At 50.0% G+C, this 20329-nt stretch overlaps 1 protein-coding gene across 1 annotated transcript; it reads left to right on the forward strand.

Moving 5' to 3' along the window:
• Nucleotides 1-564: 564 nt before the first annotated feature.
• On the forward strand, nucleotides 565-20082 carry LOC136168303 (solute carrier family 22 member 20-like). The gene is made up of 10 exons (XM_065935586.1): nucleotides 565-939; nucleotides 1020-1123; nucleotides 2637-2791; nucleotides 6126-6294; nucleotides 7729-7852; nucleotides 8840-8955; nucleotides 13058-13272; nucleotides 15320-15428; nucleotides 15632-15835; nucleotides 19986-20082. Exons 1-10 carry the CDS (start codon nucleotides 565-567, stop codon nucleotides 20080-20082), a joined length of 1668 nt encoding a protein of 555 aa, XP_065791658.1.
• The last annotated feature ends 247 nt before the right edge of the window (nucleotides 20083-20329 follow it).

The raw sequence follows: 20329 nt of genomic DNA on the forward strand, positions 1-20329 counted from the left end.
TTTTTTTCCAAAAGTTTGGGCATTTTTAAAGGACTTTTTTCTGAGTATCTCCTGTGCAGCCCCCGACTTCCAGGAAAATGGGTGAGAGGCAAGCAGCAGTAATCGCTGGCACCCCCTTACATGATCTCCAAGCTTTTAAGGCTCTGGCCTCAGGGGAGAGCAGTGGCAGGCCTGGGTCCCGTGTGCTGAGGCTGGAATTAGGTTCCTGAAGATGCCTCACTGCGGCCTCCAGAGAGAAGGGGAGGGTGACGGTGGTGCTGCATTTACTGTCCGCCCCCCCCCCCACCATGAGGGCCGGGGGCAGGGGGCTGTGAGGCGGCCCCCTGGGACCCCTCGCTTTTCTAACCCAGGAGGTGAGAGATTAGGAGAAAGGGCCTGGCAGGAGAAAAACCTGCAGACGTGGGGACGCCCCAGGCCTCCTGTGAGGTGTAACCGGACCCCTGTGAGTTCCGGGCACGGGGCATCTGCGGTCCTAACCCCGGCCTGTTCCTCCACCTCCCAGGGCCCCGTCCCAGCCCCTTTACTTAAGGCCCCACACCTGGGCCTCAGGTCAGGCCCAGGGCCATGGCCTTCACAGACCTGCTGGACGCCCTGGGAGGCGTGGGTCGCTTCCAGCTGGTCTCCACGGCCCTGCTGCTGCTGCCCTGCAGCCTGCTGGCCTGTCACAACTTCCTGCAGAACTTCACGGCCGCCGCGCCCCCCCACCACTGCCAAAGCCCCGCCAACCGCACTGTAGCCGCTGTCTACGGCTCGGAGGCCTGGCTGAGAGCCACCGTACCCCTGGACCCGCTCGGGGTCCCCGAGCCATGCCGGCGCTTCACACGGCCTCAGTGGGCCCTCCTGAGCCCCAACGCCTCTGTCCACGGGGCAGCCACGGAGGGCTGCAAGGACGGCTGGGTCTACAACCGCAGTGTCTTCCCGTCCACCATCGTGACGGAGGTCAGGTGGGGCCAGGGGCGGCGGGGTTGGTGGGGGCCGCACCCCAGCTCGAGGCTGGAGCTTCCCTCCCTCCCCCGCAGTGGGACCTGGTGTGCGAGGCCCGCACCCTCCGTGACCTGGCTCAGTCCGTCTACATGGCCGGGGTGCTGGCAGGCGCCGCTGTGTTTGGCAGCCTTGCAGACAGGTGAGCCTTCGGGGGCAAAGGTCTCCCCAGTTTCTCCATTAACTTTTCTTTATTAAAGTTTATTTTAAACCAAATTTTAAAATAATATGTATTTTAATGTATTTAAAATGTGTATTTTAAAGTAGATATATGTATTATATATTGTATTATATAATTTATTATAATGCATAGAATACATTCACGTGGTTCAAAATTCCAGAAGGCACAAGTAGGTATGCAGGCCAGCGTTCTCCCCTCCGCCCTGCGCTCCAGTAATTCCCCTAGGGCAGCCTGGTTTCTGTGTATCTCACAGAGATGTTTTACGATTTTGTACGATCCGAGGCTGGGCGAGCTGCAGTCCGTGGAGTCGCAGAGTCGGGCACAACTGAGCGACTGAACACCAGTTCGAGAGAGCGCGTGCATGTGCTCCATCCCCCTTGTCTGTACAAACGCGGGCACAGCCCACACACGGTTCTCTATCAAGATCTTATTTTACTTCACTCGTGGCCTCTGCGTGTTGCTTCAGACACTGTGTGTTGCCTACATCCAGGCTGCACCCCACTGTGTGGGTGAGCTACTGCTGACCATAAGCGCCCCTGAGGATACAGAGACGCCCCGAAATGCAGCGCACACCACGGCTCTGATGGAGTTGGCTCCTTCCCGCCTCTGCCCTCTTTCCCTTCCCTCCCTGCTTCGCCTCCCCTTCTCTCTCTCACCCCCTCTCCTCTCCCCTCTCCACAGCCCCTCCTCTCAATCTTCAGGTTCTGGGGTCCCCTGGACTGCTGTGTCTTAGGCATAGTGTCTTCTTTGTCACTAGCCCCCAGCTCAGACCTACCGCTTAGAGGTCATCAATGGACATCTGTGCAACAGAATCAGTGAATGAATGATGGAATGAATGAGTGTGACATGCGGTGTGTGAGCAAGAAGTGCTGCCCACCTGGACAAGCTGGGGCTCCGGCCCTGGACCCTCACTTACAAATGGGGCAATGCCAAGGCCCTGTTTCCCTGGCCTTGGACTCCTTTACACTATAACAAGTCCCACCTCACCCTGGCCCCCCCAAAATGACCAATTCCAATGAAGACCTGAGGTCCTGTTCCCATCAGCCTGGGCCCCCTCAAGGGCTCACACCCCCATGAGTTCTGGTTCGAGGGCTACCCCCGAACAGAAAGTCACTCAGGGGACCCTCTCATAACCCTCTGCACCAGCTTCTGGGCCTCTGCAGAATCTCTGCCTTCCCCCAAATCCTGGGAGAGTGGGGGCTTGGTCGGGAGCTAGAATTCTCCTTGAGTGAAAGAACAAAGGCGGGAAGGTGTCTCTTCATCCCCGCTCTCCTTCCACACCGTGTTCTCCCTTTCTGGCCTTTGCCAGCGCCTGGGCTCCAGTGAGTGTGCTTCTGTTAGGATGAGTGGCTTTCAAACTGGAGGGTGAGAGGGTTGGGGGTAAGTAGCTTCCTCTCATCCTCCCTCCATGACAGCCATGGGGGAAGCTGCTGCCACCTCGGAACCCTAACCCTGCGCCCATGGCCGGGCTCAGGTTGGGCCGCAAGGCCCCCCTGGTCTGGTCATACCTGCAGCTGGCAGTTTCGGGGGCGGCCACGGCGTACTTCGGCTCCTTCGGCGCCTACTGCTTCTGCCGGTTCCTGATGGGCATGACCTTCTCCGGCATCATCCTAAACTCGCTGTCTCTGGGTGAGTCCAGCCATGGAGGGGCCTGGAGGGGAGGGGGCTTGCAGGGGCAGGAGGGCGGTGGCAGCCCCATTGGTGGGCATCGTTCCCATTTCCTTGTGGTGGGATTCTCATCCAGTGACCTCAATTCACAGCCTCCCACCAGGGTTCTCAGGAGACCTGGTCCCTGCCAGCAGCGAGCCAGGGACCCTGGGTTGCGATTTGCCTGTCTGCGAGCTGAGAGGGCTGGGTTCACTTCTTGTGTGACTTAGTCAGCAACAAACTTACAAAGGACCTACTGTGTGCCAGGCTCCTGTGGGGCTTAGTGTGGGGACATGGAAGCGAGGTGAGACACAGGGGTCCCCGGGGTGGGCAGCAGGCACCCCAAAAGTATGTGGATCCAAAAGAGGTGAGGCTTCCCCTTGAGGGCACTGTGGCCTGGCCTCCTGGGTGCCAGGTTAGAATGTCCCCATCCCGCGGTGACAGGGTCAGTTGCCACTCCAGGCTGGCTCCAGGCAGCTCCCAGAGGCTCTGGCAGAGAGCTGTGTGGGCAGAGGAAGCCCACCCTGGACGCACGCCCACCCCCTGCCTCTAATTACTTGGTTTGCTGGGGTCTTCTATCCTGGGTAGTAGGGAATCTTGGGGCTGGAGAACCAGACTGCTCCAGGTCACACTCTGACCACCTCTCCTCCCCACATCCGGACATGAAGGGGGCTGAGCTCATGGTGGGATCTCAGCAAACCCCAGCCCACCCGCCTCATTCTTCAGGGTGGGCATCCAGCCATGGCTCGTGGAATCTAAAGGCAGAAACAGTCGTCCAAAATCCATCTCCTGCTAGAATCACTTGCATAATATACACGCCTACACACACACACACACAGACCATATACACACACCCTGACATACACACGTGCACACTTCTAACCACAACACACACCCCTACACAACAATATACACACACCTCTACACATACACATGGACTCCTAACCATAACACACACACCTATAAACACATACTCCTACATACAGACACGCACACACGCTCCTAACCATTACACACATACCATACACACTCCTAACCACAAGACATACACCATATACACACATCCCTACACACACACACACACACACACACACACCCTTCTAGGTGTGGGAGATGGCGAACAAGTAGATCCTGCTCCATAGACCCCGTGTTCTCCTGCAGGAAGACAGATAAACAACACAAATAAGCCAACTGCATAGCGTGTTAGAAGGTGATAAGTGCTACAGAGGAAAACAGAAAGGGGATGAGAGCGGCCAGACGGTGGCGGCCTGAGGCGGAGAGAGCCTGCAGTCTTATTGGCTCAGGGCAGGCCTCGCTGAGAGGGGTCACTTTGACCAAAGCTTGAGGGAGGTGAGGGAAGGGGACCTGTGGCCACCGGGGGAGAACGTTCCAGACCAAGGCCCTGAGGCAAGAGTGTGTCTAGTGGACTCGAGAGCAAGGAGGAGGTCCTTGTGGCTGGACGGAGCTGAGGTGGGTGGCAAACAGGGCTGGGGTGACGGCGGCAGGTCCTTAGACCTGGGGGCCTTGAAGGACGCTGGCTTTTTTTTGTTTGTTTTTTTTTTTTTAAATTTTTTTATTTTTCAGTGGGTTTTGTTATACATAGGACGCTGGCTTTGACTCTGGGAGAGGAGGCAGCCTCGGGAGGGTCCTGAGCTGAGGACAGGCCTGACTTGGTCCCACTGGGCATCGGCCAGGACCCCTCAGGCTGCCATGCGGCTCGAGGACAGGAGCAGGAAGGCCAGTCTGAGGCTTATCCGTCACCTGGTAACAGGCGAGGCTGGAGTGGGCCAGGCGGTAGCACAGCGGGAGGCAGGAAGGCTCAGGGTCTGGTTTGGTTCTGCAGGGAGAAGCCACAGGATTTGCCAATGGACCGAACACACGAGCTGGCTGCTGACTGAAAGCAGCATGCTCTTCCGTTTATTCTGGTTGTTTTGTGACTTTTTTTTTTTTCATTTATTTTTATTAGTTGGAGGCTAATCACTTTACAATACCGCAGTGGATCTTGTCATACATTGACATGAATCAGCCATGGATTTACATGTATTCCCCATCCCGATCCCCCCTCCCACCTCCCTTTCTACCCAATCCCTCTGGGTCTTCCCAGTGCACCAGGCCCGAGCACTTGTCTCATGCATCCATCTGGTTGTTCTGTGAGAGTGTGCATGCTCTGTTTCACCAGGCCCCCACGGAAGGACATTTAAATTGTTTCCAAGTTTTGCTATTTGCAAAAAATCATGTATTTAAAGAGACGCTTCTCTGGTGGCTCAGATGATAAAGAATCTGCCTACAGTGCAAGAGACCTGGGTTCGTTCAGTCCCTGGGTCAGGAAGATCCCCTGGAGGAGGGAATGGCAACCCACTCCAGTATTCTTTCCTGGAGAATTCCATGGACAGAGGAGCCTGGCGGGCTATAGTCCGCGAGGTCACAAAGAGTTGGACACGACTGAGCAACCAACACAGACACACACACATGTAATTAAGAGTCATTATATTCCCTTTTCAACATTCTTTGCCCATTTTTCCTTTTGGCTAGTTGTTTCCCTTTTGGTTAGTTGTTTTCCTATTGATCTGTAAGAAGTCTTCCCAGATTAGGGAAATTCACGCTTTGACTGTTATTTGAAATGGTATTTTTTTTCCTATCTTTTTTGCTGAAATTATGATTCTGCTTATGATGGGTATTTTTTTTCAGCATACTTCTTATTTTCATGAAGCTCTTTGTTGGTCTTCCCTTTTGTTGTTTCTGGGTTTTGTGACATTCTTGGAAAACCCTTTCCTGACTCTAAAATTGAAAAGACATCTAGCATGGTTTCTTCTAATATTGTTGTGGTTTTATTGTTACATTTAGTTCCTTTTTAGTATGTATTTATTTATTTTTGGCTGTACTGGGCCATCCTTGCTGTGAAGGGACTTTCTCTAGCTTTGGAGAGCGAGGTTATTCTCTAGCTGCAGTGTGCAGGCTTCTCACTGCAGTGGCTTCTCTCATTGTGGAGCACAGGTTCTAGGCTCAGGCTTCAGTAGTTGGGTGCACAGGCTTAGTTGCCCCATGGCGGGTGGAATCTTCCTGGACCAGCGTCCCCTGCCTTGCAAGGTGGATTCTTAACCCTGGACCAGCAGGGAAGCCCTACATGGAGTTCTTTAGTCCACCTGGCACTTGTCTAAGGGTAAGGACTGAGGTTGGGACACCTTTGCCCATGCTCACTGCCTCTCTGGAATGATTTCCAGTGGCCACAGAGTCATTCTAAAGGAGCAGGGGGGCTTGAATTAAACACCCACGTGAGCAACAAGCCCCACTGAGCCTGGCGTGGTTTTCTCCGCAGTCGTGGAGTGGATGCCCACCCGGGGCCGGACCGTGGCGGGGATCTTGCTGGGGTACTCGTTCACCTCGGGTCAGCTCATCCTGGCGGGCATGGCGTACGTGATCCGCCCTTGGCGGTGGCTGCAGTTTGCGGTCTCTGTCCCCTTCCTCGTCTTTTCCTTCTACTCTTGGTACGTCCTGAGCAGAAAGGGCTGGGGCAGAGTGCACCTGTATAGCCAGGCCCTCACCTGTCCCTGGGGGAGCCTTGGGGTGGGCAGCGACTGGAATCTGGGGGACGTGGTAGGGACATGAAGGAGTGAGGACATGGGCTCACGAGGATTATGCATGGCTGTGGGCAGGATCAGGATAGAACTCCTTATATTACTGTGAGGCTCCAGAACACACCAAGAGCTTTGCCTTCATCAACTCTTTTGCGCCTCACAACCACCCCAGGGCATTTTATAGGAGGAGTGCTGAGGCAGTCCAAGTGGATCCATGACTTCTTCAAAGCCACATACTGGGAGAGACTGGGATTGACATATACACCCTGCTGCTGCTGCTGCTAAGTCACTTCAGTTGTGTCTGACTCTGTGCGACCCCGTAGACGGCAGCCCACCAGGCTCCCCCGTCCCTGGGATTCTCCAGGCAAGAACACTGGAGTGGGTTGCCTTTTCCTTCTCCAATGCATGAAAGTGAAAAGTGAAAGTGAAGTCGCTCAGTCATGTCCGACTCTTAGTGACCCCATGGACTGCAGCCCACCAGGCTCCTCCATCCATGGGATTTTCCAGGCAAGAGTATTGGAGTGGGTTGCCATTGCCTTCTCTGATATATACACTACTATATATAAATTAGGGCTTCCTGGTGGTTCAGCTGGTAAGGAATATGCATGTAGTGCAGGAGACCCAGGTTCAGTCCCTGGGTCGGGAAGAGTCCCTGGAGAAGGGAATGGCTACCCACTCCAGTATTCTTGCCTGGAGAAATCCATAGACAGAGGAGTCTACAGTCCATGGGGCTGCAAAGAGTCAGACATGACTGAGCAACACACTTTGACTTTTTTTTCATATATAAAATAGATAACCAATAAGGACCTACTGTATAGCATAGAGAATCTACTCAGTACTCTGTAATGACCTATATAGGAAGAGAATCTAGAAAAGAGGGTATTTAGGTATATGTACGACCAATTCACTTTGCTGTTATAGCAGAGAGTAGCACAACATTATAAATCAACTATACTCCAGTAAAAATTTTAAGGAAAAAAGGAAATTAACTACAACAACCAACCAAAACAAAAGAAGCAAAAAAACCACCTACTGGGGTCAGAACCAGGTTCAAAACCAGATCTGTGGATACCTGAAGGTCCATGTCGTCTCTAAGTACACTGCAGAAAGTCTCTGAAAGATGTGCTGCAAAAAAGCGAGGCCACGTGTCCCCCAGTCTTCCCGATTCTGCTGACAGCAAGGGTTTTTCCTTTTTTCTGGGGTCTGCGAGGTGAAAGAGGGTGTATTCTGGTTTGAGGAACAGCATGAGTACCACTCAATCCATCCAGTGCCCCAGTGGCCATCACAGGCCATCACAATGGCCATTTCAGTGCCACTCATTCTCCATCCTTCTCTTGGTCCCAGGTGGCTGCCAGAGTCGTCTCGATGGCTCCTCCTTCATGGCAAGTCCCAGGTAGCTCTGAAGAACCTGCGGAAGGTGGCTGCGATGAACGGGAGAAAGGAGGAAGGGGAAAGGCTGACCAAGGAGGTAGGCAGGTCTGGTGCAAGTTAGGGGAGCACTGGTTTCAGTCTTGCTGGCAGCCTCAAGATGTGCTAGGATTTGGTGACTTGCCAGGACTCATCACCCAGGTGAACAGGCTGAGAATAAGCAGAGCGGGAAGAGCTCCAGTGGGGCAAAGATGTTTAGCCACTGAATGGCGCTGTGATCTGGGGATGTACATCATTTCACATCTTTGTTCATCAGTCTACCCATCCGTGCGATGGGGAAATAACCCATTCACATTTAGCCAAAAATTCAATAAAATAAAATAAAAATCTTAAGATGAAATTTCAAATGATCAATAATAAAAGTACCATTTACTATGCATACCATTTATGATAAGATAGCTACCATTTATTACAAATAAATACATTTATTGAGCCAATTGCTCAGTACGGTGCTAAGGGTTTTAAGTACACAATCTCATTTAATGTCTCACTTTTTTTGTTGTTGGCTGCTCTGTGCAGCTTGCGGGATCTCAGTTCCCCAAGCAGAGATTGAACTGGGGCCATGGCAGTGAAAGCGCCAAGTCCTAATCACCAAACCACCAGGGGATTTCCTAATGCCTCACTTTTAAAGATGAGGTATCTGATGTTTGGATTACCAAGTCACCCAACACTTTGGATCCAGAGGGAACAGACAGGGAAAGAATAACTTAGGCAATCCGCTTAAGAAAACACAGCAGGAGGTGGCAGAACCCCTGGGAACCTGACTTCTTAACCACTGGCTGAGACTCTCTCAGAGCTGATGCCAGGAGTGGGGCCTGAGGGTGTCCCTGGTTATTTCAGCCTAATCAGTGGGCAGCCCAGGAGTCTTGGGACTTGGGTTGGAGCCTCTGCTTCACCTCAAAGCCCTGGAACCAGCCTGGGGAGGAGACAAGGGTCAACCATCCTGCCAGGGCTCTTGACCTTGGCCCTCCCCTGGGAATAGGATCACAGATCCCGCCCTTCCCCTGATCAGATTTTCCATGCCCAGGTGGTGAGCTCCTACATCCAGAGTGAGTTTGCATCTGGTCGCCCCTCCAACTCAGTCTTGGACCTCTTCCGAACCCCAGCCATCCGTAAAGTCACGTGCTGTCTCATGGTGGTCTGGTAGGTACTGGACTCCTATCCAGGACTTTGACCCAAGGCCAGGACACGCCAGTGTACCCACTGACAAACTCTTAAATACTCAATGCAATGCGCAGAAGGGTCTTGTGAAGTCAGTCCTGTTCCCCACGCTTTCTCCTGTGTCTTCTGAGCATCCAGGGTTCTCTGGGATGGACCCTGCTGGTTGCTGAGACCTGATCGTGCATAAGATATCCCTGCTGACCTAGGGAACCCACATCTGGGGATGGGTCTCACCCAGTTGGGGGCACCGACTGAAATCAGCCAGGCAACTTGAATATACCTAGTTGCATCCTGATATGCCTCCAGGGGATTCTGGGAAGCTCCTTACTCTGGAAAAACACTTGTGTCCCTGTTCCCTGCAAATGCCGGGTTATCCCCCGCACTGAGCATTCAGAGGGCTTCTGCCCCAAAAGTGTTGCCTGTGAGGCCATTCTGGGCCTGGGCAGCCAGAGAGCTCCTCAGGACCCAGGTTCTGGGAATACTTTCAGCTAGGGAGCTCATGTCCTCACAGGCCACTCCTTATATTCCCCACTTTCTAATCCCCACTTGAGCAAATGCATTATTGAGCAAAGGATATGAATGGAAACCAGTTAGTTTTTGGCTGGGTGTCCCTCAACCCTCTCAACAGTCACTTTAGTTTTCATAGACTGTTTTACTTTCATCTAGCTACGTAACAAATGACCATAACTTAACGGCTGAAAACAATACCATTTTTTTTCATTAATTGACTTTCTTTACTGAAATATTAATGATACAGAAGTACATTTGAAGTCTTAAGAAATACCCAGGTTCAATAAACTAACAATGTCTTTTAGGCAACAATTTTCCCCTTTTTAAAATTTTTTATTTTTTAATTGAAGGATAATTGCCTTACACAACTTTGTTGTTTTCTGTCAAACATCAACATGAATCAGCCACGGGTATACATATGTCCTCTCTCTCTTGAACTGCCCTCAAAACACCATTTGTTCAGAGTTTACTTTGCTGAACTATAGTTGGTTTACAGTGATTTACAAGGTTGTGTTCATTTCTACTGTATAGCAAAGTGACAGTTATATTACATATATATGCATTCTTTTTCATATTCTTTTCCCTTATGGTTTGTCACAAGGTACTGAATATAGTTCCCTGTGCTATACGGTAGGACTTTGTTGTTTATCCATCCTATGTGTAATAGTTTGGATCTGCTAATCCCAAACTCCCAATCCAACCTCCCCCTCTTCTCTTCCCCATGGCAACCACAAGTCTGTTCTCTATGTCTGTGAGTCTGTTTCTATTTCATAGATAAGTTCCTTTGTGTCATATTTTAGATTCCACACAATACCCATTTATGAGCTTATAGCTGTGTAGGTCAGAAGTCCAGGCATAATATGGTTGAGTTCTCTCTTCAGGATTTTCTGACAAGGCTAAAATGAAGATGGTGGGCAGGCTGCATGGGAAGAATTCACTTTCAGATTCATTCAAACTGTTGGCTGCATTCAGTTCTTTGCTGTTGTTGTGGGACTGACAAGTTCATTTCTCCACAGGCTGTTAGCCAAGGGCCACTCTCAGGTCACTGAAGCCATTTATATTCCTTGCCATATGGCCACCTCCATCTCAATGGAGAATTTTCATCACAGCAAATCCTTCTCACGTTTCGAGTCTCTGGCTTCCCCACCTTTGACCTCTATATCCAGAATTAAAGGATTTCCATGACCAGGTCAGGTTCACCCAGAAAAATCTGTCGTTTTTTTCTCTCTCTTTTTTAAAATTGAAGTATATACCTGATTTACAATGCTGTGTTAGTTTCAGATAGTACAGTAAAATGATTCAGTTATACATTATCCTTTTTTTTCAGATTCTTTCCCCTTATAGTTTATTTTAAAATATTGAGTATAGTTCCCTGTGCTGTACAGTAGGTCTTTGTTGGTTATTTATTTTGTATATAGTAGTTATGTATGTTAATCTCAAATTCCTCCGCTTCTCCCTATAAAAACTGTGAGTTTATTTCCTATGTCTGTGGGTCTTTCTGTTTTGTATATAAACTAATTTGCATCATTTGTTAGATTCCACATATAAGTGATATCAAATGATATTTATCTTCTCTGTCTTACTTCACTTGATGTGATAAACTTGAGGTCCTTCCATGTTACTGCAAATGGCATTATTTAATTCTTTTTTTATGGCTGAGTAATATTCCACTGTATAAATATACCACATCTCCTTTATTTTACTTTAAAAAATTTATTTATTCATTCTATTATTTTGTTCTTGGCTGCACTGAGTCTTCATGGCTGCAGTGGCTTTCTTCAGTTTCGGAGAGCTGGGGCTACTCTCTAGTTGCGGCGCCCAGCTTCTCACTGCAGTGGCTTCTCTTGTTGTGGAGCACGGGCTCTAGGACACGTGGGCTTTAGTACGTGGCACACAGGCTTAGTTGCTCCATGGCATGTGGAATCTTCCTGGACCAGGGATGGAACCCATGTCCCCTGCACGGGCAGGTGGATTCCTAACCCCTGCACCACCAGGGAAGTCCTACCACTTCTTTATCCATTCATCTGTTCATGGACATTTAGGTTGCTTTCGTGTCTTGGCTATTGTCAATAGTGCCCACAAGAATGACTATCACCTTTTCCTGAAGTCTGTTCTCCTTTTTTCCATCTTCACTGACTCACACGGCTGGGGCTAACCGGTAGTGATGGCAGGAGTTTCTCAGTAAGTGGTTTGGGGGCTGATGCTGGGCCCTGGTAGGAGAGAGCCCACTGCCACTTTCTGTTTTTCCACTTCCCCTCTCCCTACACTCCTGGGTCTGCGCCAGCATGTCCAACAGAGAAATAAGACCTGTGCGGGTGGGTCATGAGGGCCCATCTCAAGCCCCTTCCTCAGGGACATTTTATTTTGTTTCACTTCCAGAAAGTGTCACAAAATACACATAACATAAACTTTAGTATCTTAACCATTTTTGGGGTGCCATGTCACATGGCATGTGGGGTCTTAGTTTCCAAGGATCAAATCTGTGCCGCCTGCAGTGGAAGTGCAGAATCTATACCACTGGACCACCGGGGAAGTCTCAGCATCCTAACCATTTGTAACTGTGCGGTTCAGAAGTGTTGAGTACCTGCAACATTATTGTACCACCATCAGCAGAACTCTTTTCATCTTTCAACGCTGAAACTCTGTACTTATTAAACAATATCTCCTCCCTTCCTGCTCTGCCCCCAGCCTTTGGCAACCAGCATTCTACCCTCCATGTCTGTGAACTTGACTACTCTAGGGGCCTCCCGTAAGTGGAATCATACGATACTTATCATTTTGTGAGTGGCTTATCTTGCTTAGTATAACATCCTCAATGTCCATTGGTGTTGTAGCATGGTCAGGATTTCTGCCTTTTTCAGGCCGAGTCATTGCGTGTGTAGACCACTTGGTGTTGATGGACACCTGGCTTGCTTCCACCTTTTGGCTGTTGTGAATGATGTCGCTATGAACATGGATGTACAAGTAACTCTTTGAGACATTGTCTCAGGGACCTTGTAAGTTTCTGTGGAGACTCCAAGTGTTGGAACTCCAGGCCAGTGCAGTCAGTTTGGCTGTGAACCCCGAGATCTTAGCTCCCTGGCCAGGGATTTGCCTACCGGGGCCCTATCGGGGCACGGCAGTGAAAGAGCCGAGTCCTAATCACTGGACCACCAGGGATGTCCCTCCCTCCAATTCTTTTTTTTTTTTTTTTTAAAGAATAACAGAAATATTTTACTAAACATAAGATTTATAGAAGTTTCCATACAAGCCATACAAAATGATCACAAGCTTTTTCTTGAACCTCCCTCTAATTCTTGCTGTCCTGTCCAGATCAGCTGCTGAAGCCTGGAGACAGAGAGGCAGAAATGGTGCTGGCTGGACTCAGGGTGGCTGGAAAGGGATGTGGATGGAGGGGCGTGGGCTCCAAGGCCAAAATCAGAGGCTTAGGAGACCAGGAGGGAGTGTCCTGCCAAGCCGGGGGATTTTCACTTCCTGAGAGAGGAGTCCTGTGTTGTTCATCCTTGGGTGCCCTCCTCAGATCCAGGACAGTGAGCTCTGGGGTGAAGCAGGGCCGTTCTGCCTCCTCCCCCAGGTTCTCCAACTCCCTGGCTTACTACGGCCTGGCCATGGACCTGCAGAAGTTTGGGCTCAGCGTGTACCTGGTGCAGGTGCTATTCGGCGTCATAGACATCCCAGCCATGCTGGTGGCCACCACCACCATGATTTACGTGGGCCGCCGGGCCACAGTGGCCTCCTTCCTCATCCTGGCCGGGCTCATGGTGATCTCAAACATGTTTGTGCCAGAAGGTGAGCCGCCTGCTTCTGCCTTTGGGGTTGAGGGTTTGAGGGGCAACAGACACTGTGCAGGAACAAGGCTGAGGGATATGCCTCTGGATCTGGAAAGAAAGTGACGATAGACGACTGGAGTTTTTAATAAGCACGAGGACCTAGCGATAGTATCGCAGTGGAGAATCTACAAAGGACCTAAGTCTTCGCCCTCAGAACATTTACTGTCTTGCCAGAGAGATTAGAATGATGGATAAGAACACCAGGACTTCCCTGGTGACTCAGATGGTAAAGAATCTGCCTGCAACGCATGAAACCTGGGTTCAATCCCTGGCTTGGGAAGATCCACTGGAGAGTGGAATGGCTACCCACTTCAGTATTCTTGCCTGGAGAATTCCATGGAGAGGGGAGCCTCGTGGCTATAGTCCATGGAGTCGCAAAGAGTTGGACACAACTGAGCGACTAACACTGTCACTTTTCGCTTCACTAAGAATAGCTGGAGAGGCAGAGGGCTGGCTGGCATGTCCACCTGGAGCCTGGCTAGGCAGTATCTTGAGGGTCTGAACTTCTGCCGACTGGCCCTGAAATAGTGGTTTACAAAGCTGGCTGCAATCATCTCCAGTTTGGAGACCTTTGAAAACTCCCAAAGCCCATGGACTCCAGGCCAAGGAAACCAGTCTCAAAGAGAGGGACCCAAACCTCAGTATTTAGTCCAGTGATCACAGCAAGAAGCCAGGCTTGCATATCAGAGACCCGAGCAAAGCCAAGGGCCCAGCTGTGACCCCAGTTCTGCCACCACAGCCTTGGGCAGGTTGTTTGATTTCTCTGTGCTTCAGTTCCCCCCCTGAAGAATAGATGGGTGTGTGGGTTAGTCTCTCAGTCATATCTGACTCTTTGTGACCCCAAGGACTGTAGCCCACCAGGCTCCTCTGTCCATGGGATTCTTGGGATTCTCCAGGCAAGAATACCGGAGTGGGTTGCCATTCACCAGTCCAGGGACTGAATCGAAGTGTCCTGAATTGCAGGCAAATTGTTTATTGTTTGAGCCACCAGGGAATAGTAGAATAGATTATTACTATTGAAATTTTGACTTATTTTCCTCCAATCTTTTTTCCTATTCATAGATTTTGTACTTGACATAATTGAGATAAATATATACATAATACTATAAATAGGATTATATATGTATATACTGCACGTAGTTATCTATATAAAACATATCTCTTTTCACTATTTGTTGTAACACAAATCTGCTTTTCCACATTCATGCAAATGTTTCGTGACCCTAATTTTTTATACTGTTTAGTATTTAACCTGATTGGTGTTTTTCAACTCTAGCTGCACATCAGGCTCCCTTGGGGGGGTCTTTTAAAAATACCCAAACTTGAACCAGCCCCAAGAGGCTTTGATGTAATGGAGATGGAGCCAGGCCCAGGTGTGGGTGTTTTATAAAATCTCCTCTCCTGATTCCAGTGTGTAAAAGGAGCTGCCCCCAAATCCAGAGGACGTGTCATAATTTCTTTGACCATCACCCTGATGTTGGGCTTGTTATTGGAATTTTACTGTTTATAACCAGCTGCATGATGAATAATGATGGTAGCAGCAAACTTTCAATGACACTGAGCACTCTGCGCTCATCACATCATGTCAACCTTCTGACAAGCCCATGAAGCCGGTTCAGGTATTCTCCTCATTTTCCAGATGAGGCCAGGGAGGCTCAGAGAGGTTGAGACCCAGTAGCCAGGTCACCCAGCTGAGTCAGAGCTGGGGTTGGAACCCAGGCCTAACTCTGCAGTTTGTCCTGCCTCCCCAGAAGAAAGCAGAGGGCAGAGAAGGGCAGTGTGCAGACTTCTTTGTCCCAGGAGGTAGAAAGCCCCCATCCTCCCCTCCATGTTGTGCGCCCCCAGCCTCTACCCTGGGGCTCTGCCTCCTTTCCCCCCCTGTAGCCTCTGAACCTCATCCACCCTCCTCCCCAGGAGTCCCTCCCCCTCCAGCCCCACCCTGCTGTGTCTCCTTGCTCCCCTTTTGCTCCGGGCTCCCCCTGAAACTCCGTCCCCCTGTCCCCCAGATATGCAGAGCCTGCGCACGGCCCAGGCGGCGCTGGGCAAAGGCTGCCTGGCCAGCTCCTTCATCTGCGTGTACCTGTTCACGGGAGAGCTGTACCCTACGGAGATCAGGTGGGGGCCTGGGGGCAGGTGAGGGGGTACGCAAGGGTGCTGGCCCCGAACTGGGAGGTTCTCACTCAGGCTGGTGCCTGCTGGGTTTGCTGAAGCAGGACCCGATCTCCGTCCTGCTCTGCCCCCAACACCCAGGACCCGGCGCGCCCGGCCCTCCGGGCGTCCAGGCCACAGCCGCTAACCCGGCCCTACTGCTCCGACAGGCAGATGGGGATGGGCTTCGCCTCGGTCAACGCCCGGCTCGGGGGCCTGGCGGCGCCGCTACTCACCATGCTCAGGGAGTTCAGCGCCGTCCTGCCACCCGTGGGCTTCGGGGCCCCCTCGATCCTGGCCGGGCTGGCCGTCTGCTTCCTGGCGGAGACCCGCGACGTGCCCCTGGTGGAGACCATCGAGGCGATGGAGAGGAGGTGAGGGGCCTCTGGGCACAGTCGGGGTGGGCGGCGGAGTCCTCCACGTGCCGCTAACACGTGGTCTGGTGGAGACAACAGAGCCCTAGAGACCAGCGTCCTGCTCGCCTCCATCTTTCCACAGCGAACGGTCAATTGGAAATGAGAAAAACCTATAGATCAGGAAAAATAGGAGGAATTGAAGGGAAATGTGGCAGGGCAGTGGGGTGATGTTTAGCCGGAGGAAGAGGTGCCCCAGTTTGAGGCTGAGACGGGCCCACGTGGTTGTCCCCAGGCTGTCCATTTTGGCTCTAAGCTTCCTAGCAGCAGAAAGGAAACCCTCATTGATGACTTTTCAGAGAGGAGGAGGAACACCAGTTCCTTAGGGAAAAGGAAGTTTTTATCAGCAGCTAGCACTGGAAGACGTGTCTCTAACACATCTTCTCAGAGAAGTCATTGTGTGAGCTGACAATGTTTCTAAAATAAGAGCTGGAGGGGACTCCTGTGGCTTCTTGAGGCATTTCTCACCAACAAGGGCTCCGTGATGAGCCTTAGTTTTAGGGTGCCAGGAGACCTCTCTGAGTCCAGCTTGATGCCACAGCTGAACCATCTGGGCCCAGAGGCCTGTGTGTGTGGACTGTGTTTGCATCCCTTTAAAATAACCCCCCGGAATTTTCAGGAGGTCCAGTGGTTAGAACTCTGCACTTCCATGGCAGGGAGCACAGGTTCAATCCCTGGTTGGGGAACTAAGATCCTACAAGCCTCACGGGATCCATCACCAAAACCAGAAACATCCCATCTCTACCCTGAGCTGTGGACAAAGTCTGGACTCACATAAATCAAGGATGTAGACCATGGCAAGTCCTGTCCATTCTACCTCCAAAATATATTTTGAATCTGTCCATCTTTCTCCACTTTCCTGGCCACCATCATCTTTCGTCTGGACAATCACAAAAACTTCAGGTCCTCTCCCGCCCCTCTCCTCTTTCCTCTCTACACAGGCGCTGGTGTGAAGGACTTGTCCTGTAAGTAGAATCACAGCATTTCTCTCCTCAGAACCCTTCCTTGGCTCTTTTTTGCATTGAGGATAAAAATTGAAACCTTAACAAAACTCTCAGGACCTGGTTCTAGCCCACCCTCCCATGGTTGACCCCCGCCCGCCACCAGGGGTCCCTAGGTGGAATGCTCTTCCTTTTGTTCTTAGCCCCTACTCATCCCACAGAACAGATGTAGGTCCAGGGATCCCAGGGGCTAGTAAGTATTTGTTAATAACCCAGTCCGGAGTCTGTTCGCACGTGCTCTGAGATGTTGCCTGAGAGCCCCACGTACTTGGAAGAGAAACTGGAGAGAAGTGTCCTTCCCTGGAGTTTCAGACATTTAGATGATAAGAATTCAGAACTTCTCAGCCCCTCTCATTTTTCTGTTTCTAATCTCATCAGCTACTTATGAATGTCTGTCACAGGCCTAGGATGTTAAAGATTAAGATGAAAAAAAAAATGCCTGTTTCTAAGGTTCAAGTTGCTCATCCTCAAGATCCTTCATTCATCACGAGACCAGATACTGTTTCTGAGAGTATCTGAATGCCTGGTGTGGTCCAGGGCTCAGCCCCAGCTGGGTCTATGCCCTAGTTTGTTGGAGCAACATAGCAAAGGAGCAGTTGACTAATCCTGTTTAAAAAAAAAAAAAGGCCCTTTTATGTAAGAATAGAACATTCATAAAGAAGGAAATGCCAGTAGGAAGTAAACAGAGAAAAAGTATCCACCTCAGTCATAATCAGAGAAATGCAATTAAAACCATATGATGCCCTGTTTTAAAAATCCACTGAGGAAACATTTTCAATGCAGGAGATGTACAGGTAGCAAGGAGGAAACTCCTGCAACCTTTCTGGAAGGTTCTTTGGCATTACTACCATGAGTTGGAAAATTTTTCACAAGCTTCTAGGCAGCAATGACATTTCCAAGACTCTGCCCTAAAAAAATTAGCTGAAATGGGTTTATTTACAAGGATAGTCATCATCATGCTTAATGTATCAGAAAAAAAGTTCAACTCTCCAAATATCCAGCAATTTAAATAAACTATGATACACTGTGCATTAGTTAAATGTTATGTTGATGAGGAGTTTTTAATGGCATGGGGAATGTTTAATATTGCTGTTAAACAGTGTGTTATAATTAAGGTATTTTCCTAGTTATGTCAAGAAATAGAGACCCGAAAGAGAAAAAAAAAGTATATTAAAATGGTGACAGTGGTTGTCTCAAAGTATAAGTGATATTTTATTTTTTTCCTGGCTACTTTATATGTAGAATTTTTTTTCCAGATTATCTGCATTGGGCAGGTTTTCTTTGGTAATCAAAAAGATGAGTCACACGATGAAAAAAATTGTAAGAATTCAGTTAGGCCATTTCCCAGACACAGGGCAGTCCCTCTTGGGGCCTAGAAGTAAGCTGAAGCTCCCCTAAGCTTGTGAGGTGTCAGGAAAACTGGAAGAGAGGTAGCCTGGCCTGAGAAAGTGCCAAAGGTCCAACCAGTGACCTTCCATGGAGCTCTTCCCACTGGTGAGGGGCATGGAGAGGTGAGGGGTGGAGAGAGAGGTTCAGCCTTTCAGCAGAGGTCTGGTTTCCACCAAGGCCAAGGGCCAGGCTCTTGGTCAACTAGGACCTCCTGCTGCCCTCCCACCCAAGGTGAGCACCAGCTGAATGGCTGACCCAAGCATGGTTTTAATGCTTACCTTGAGAGCGTGGAGTCCTAATCACTGTGTGTGTGTATATATATATTATATTTCAGATAGTTATATATATATTTTATACTATATTGCAGATACTTATAAAAAGAAGACCATGCATAATTCCCAGGTGGTCCAGTGGTTAGTACTCCACACTTTCACTGTTGTGCTCTGGGTTCAATCCCTGGTCAGGGAACTAAGATTCTGCAAGGTGTGAGGCATAGCCAAAAAAAACCACTATGGATTACATGAAGAGGCTGCCTCTGGTCATCTTTGCTCATTTTATGAGTTTAAAAAATAACACTGAGCAAGCCTACCCATTGCAGCAGTTGAATGTGGAGAATGTCTGTCTCTGGGTTTTTAGGAATCATCTTTGAAAGGGAAGAGGATGCTAGTAGACAGAACTGGAGAGAACCACCGCTCAGTCCCCACCGCAGGCACTTAGCAGACAAAACCAACAAGCTTCTGTCCCTCAATGACCGTAAGGGACAGAGGTCAGAAAAATGAGGCTTAAATGGCAGAAAAGAGAGATGCAGAACAGTAAAGTGAGAAGAAAAATGTTCCTTTGTGATTATGTTAGGACATGATCACACACACACACAAAGGCTTAAACCATTGAACTAAAAGATCAGAAATAGAATAGGTAAGGATTAAAAATAAAAAAAACACTGATGAAATGTTTTGAACATGGAAGAAGTTCTAAAAATGGAACCAGCTAAAACTGGACAGGAGAGTCTGGCAAGCTATGTGAGTGATTAAGACAAGAAGATAAGAAAAACTAAATAGAAAAACAAACAGTTCTTTGTGCCAGAGGAGGATGAAATAAACAGAAGGAGATCAGAACACAATCATATCAAAGACTAGAAGGTCAAATAGGAAACAGCAGAGCTGGATGTGGTCAGGGACAGGCAGCCCTGGGGGCAGCCCTCGGGCTACTGGGAGGCTATTTCAGTGACCTCCCTCCCCTCATCCTCCCCTGATTCCTCCCTCCCTGTCTCCTGAGCGACTGACCTCTACCTGTACCAGGGCCCAGTTCCGGGGTCTCACTGGCACCCCTGGTCCACAGGCAAGCCCGGCCCAGTAGCAGAAAGTGGGCTGAGCCTGGTGCCCTGTTCACCAGCTCCGTGACCTGGGGTATGTGTCTGGCCTCAGGGCCTCATCCTAAGACTCTTTGACTTTGCATCCTTTCCAAGTCTGGCTGATACCAGCCAGGCCAGCCCCTGGCAGCTGTGGACCTCAGGAGAGAGCGAGGGAGTGGACAGGACGGTGGGAGGGCACCCGCTGAGGTTCCTCACAGGGACGAGGGAACAGGTCACCTTCTTTGGGGACTTTGGGACAGCGGAGATAAAACCTCCTGTACGTGGAACAAATGTACCCTTGACCACAACGCTCACAACGCCTGCCCCTCATCACCTCCTTTTTATGTCCTTTGTCTTTTCATTTCAACAGAGTCAAGGAACGCCTGTCCAGGAAGGATGCAGAAGAGAAGGGTGAAGAAGTTTCTCTTCAGCAGCTGGGAGCCTCACCCCTCAAGGAAACCATCTAAGCTGCCAGCAGCCTGGCACTTGCTGGCAGCGCCCCAGCCAGTGTCCAGTTTCCTCCCGTTTCTCCTGGCGCTGATGGGGGCAAGACTGGCTGAGGACGAGGGCGACCCTGCACACCCATGAGAGAGAGCTGCCCTGACTGCAAGGCTGGGGCTGCCGGAGAAAACCGGTCAGCAGCGGCCCGGTGGCTTTGTGAATGTGGAGAAAAGAGAAACGGTGCCCAGGGATCAAAGAAGGCACGGTCTTCCT

Source organism: Muntiacus reevesi, chromosome 5, assembly GCF_963930625.1.
Source record: "Muntiacus reevesi chromosome 5, mMunRee1.1, whole genome shotgun sequence".
In the NCBI taxonomy this organism is placed as follows: Eukaryota; Metazoa; Chordata; class Mammalia; order Artiodactyla; family Cervidae; genus Muntiacus; species Muntiacus reevesi.

What these genes read in the sequence shown, in the direction of transcription:
- LOC136168303 (XM_065935586.1), top strand. Translation starts at nt 565, where the DNA reads ATGGCCTTCACAGACCTGCTGGACGCCCTGGGAGGCGTGGGTCGCTTC. An exon ending in AAACATGTTTGTGCCAGAAG is followed by an intron (nt 13,273 to 15,319) that starts GTGAGCCGCCTG and finishes CCTGTCCCCCAG; the next exon opens with ATATGCAGAGCCTGCGCACG. An exon ending in ATCGAGGCGATGGAGAGGAG is followed by an intron (nt 15,836 to 19,985) that starts GTGAGGGGCCTC and finishes TCATTTCAACAG; the next exon opens with AGTCAAGGAACGCCTGTCCA.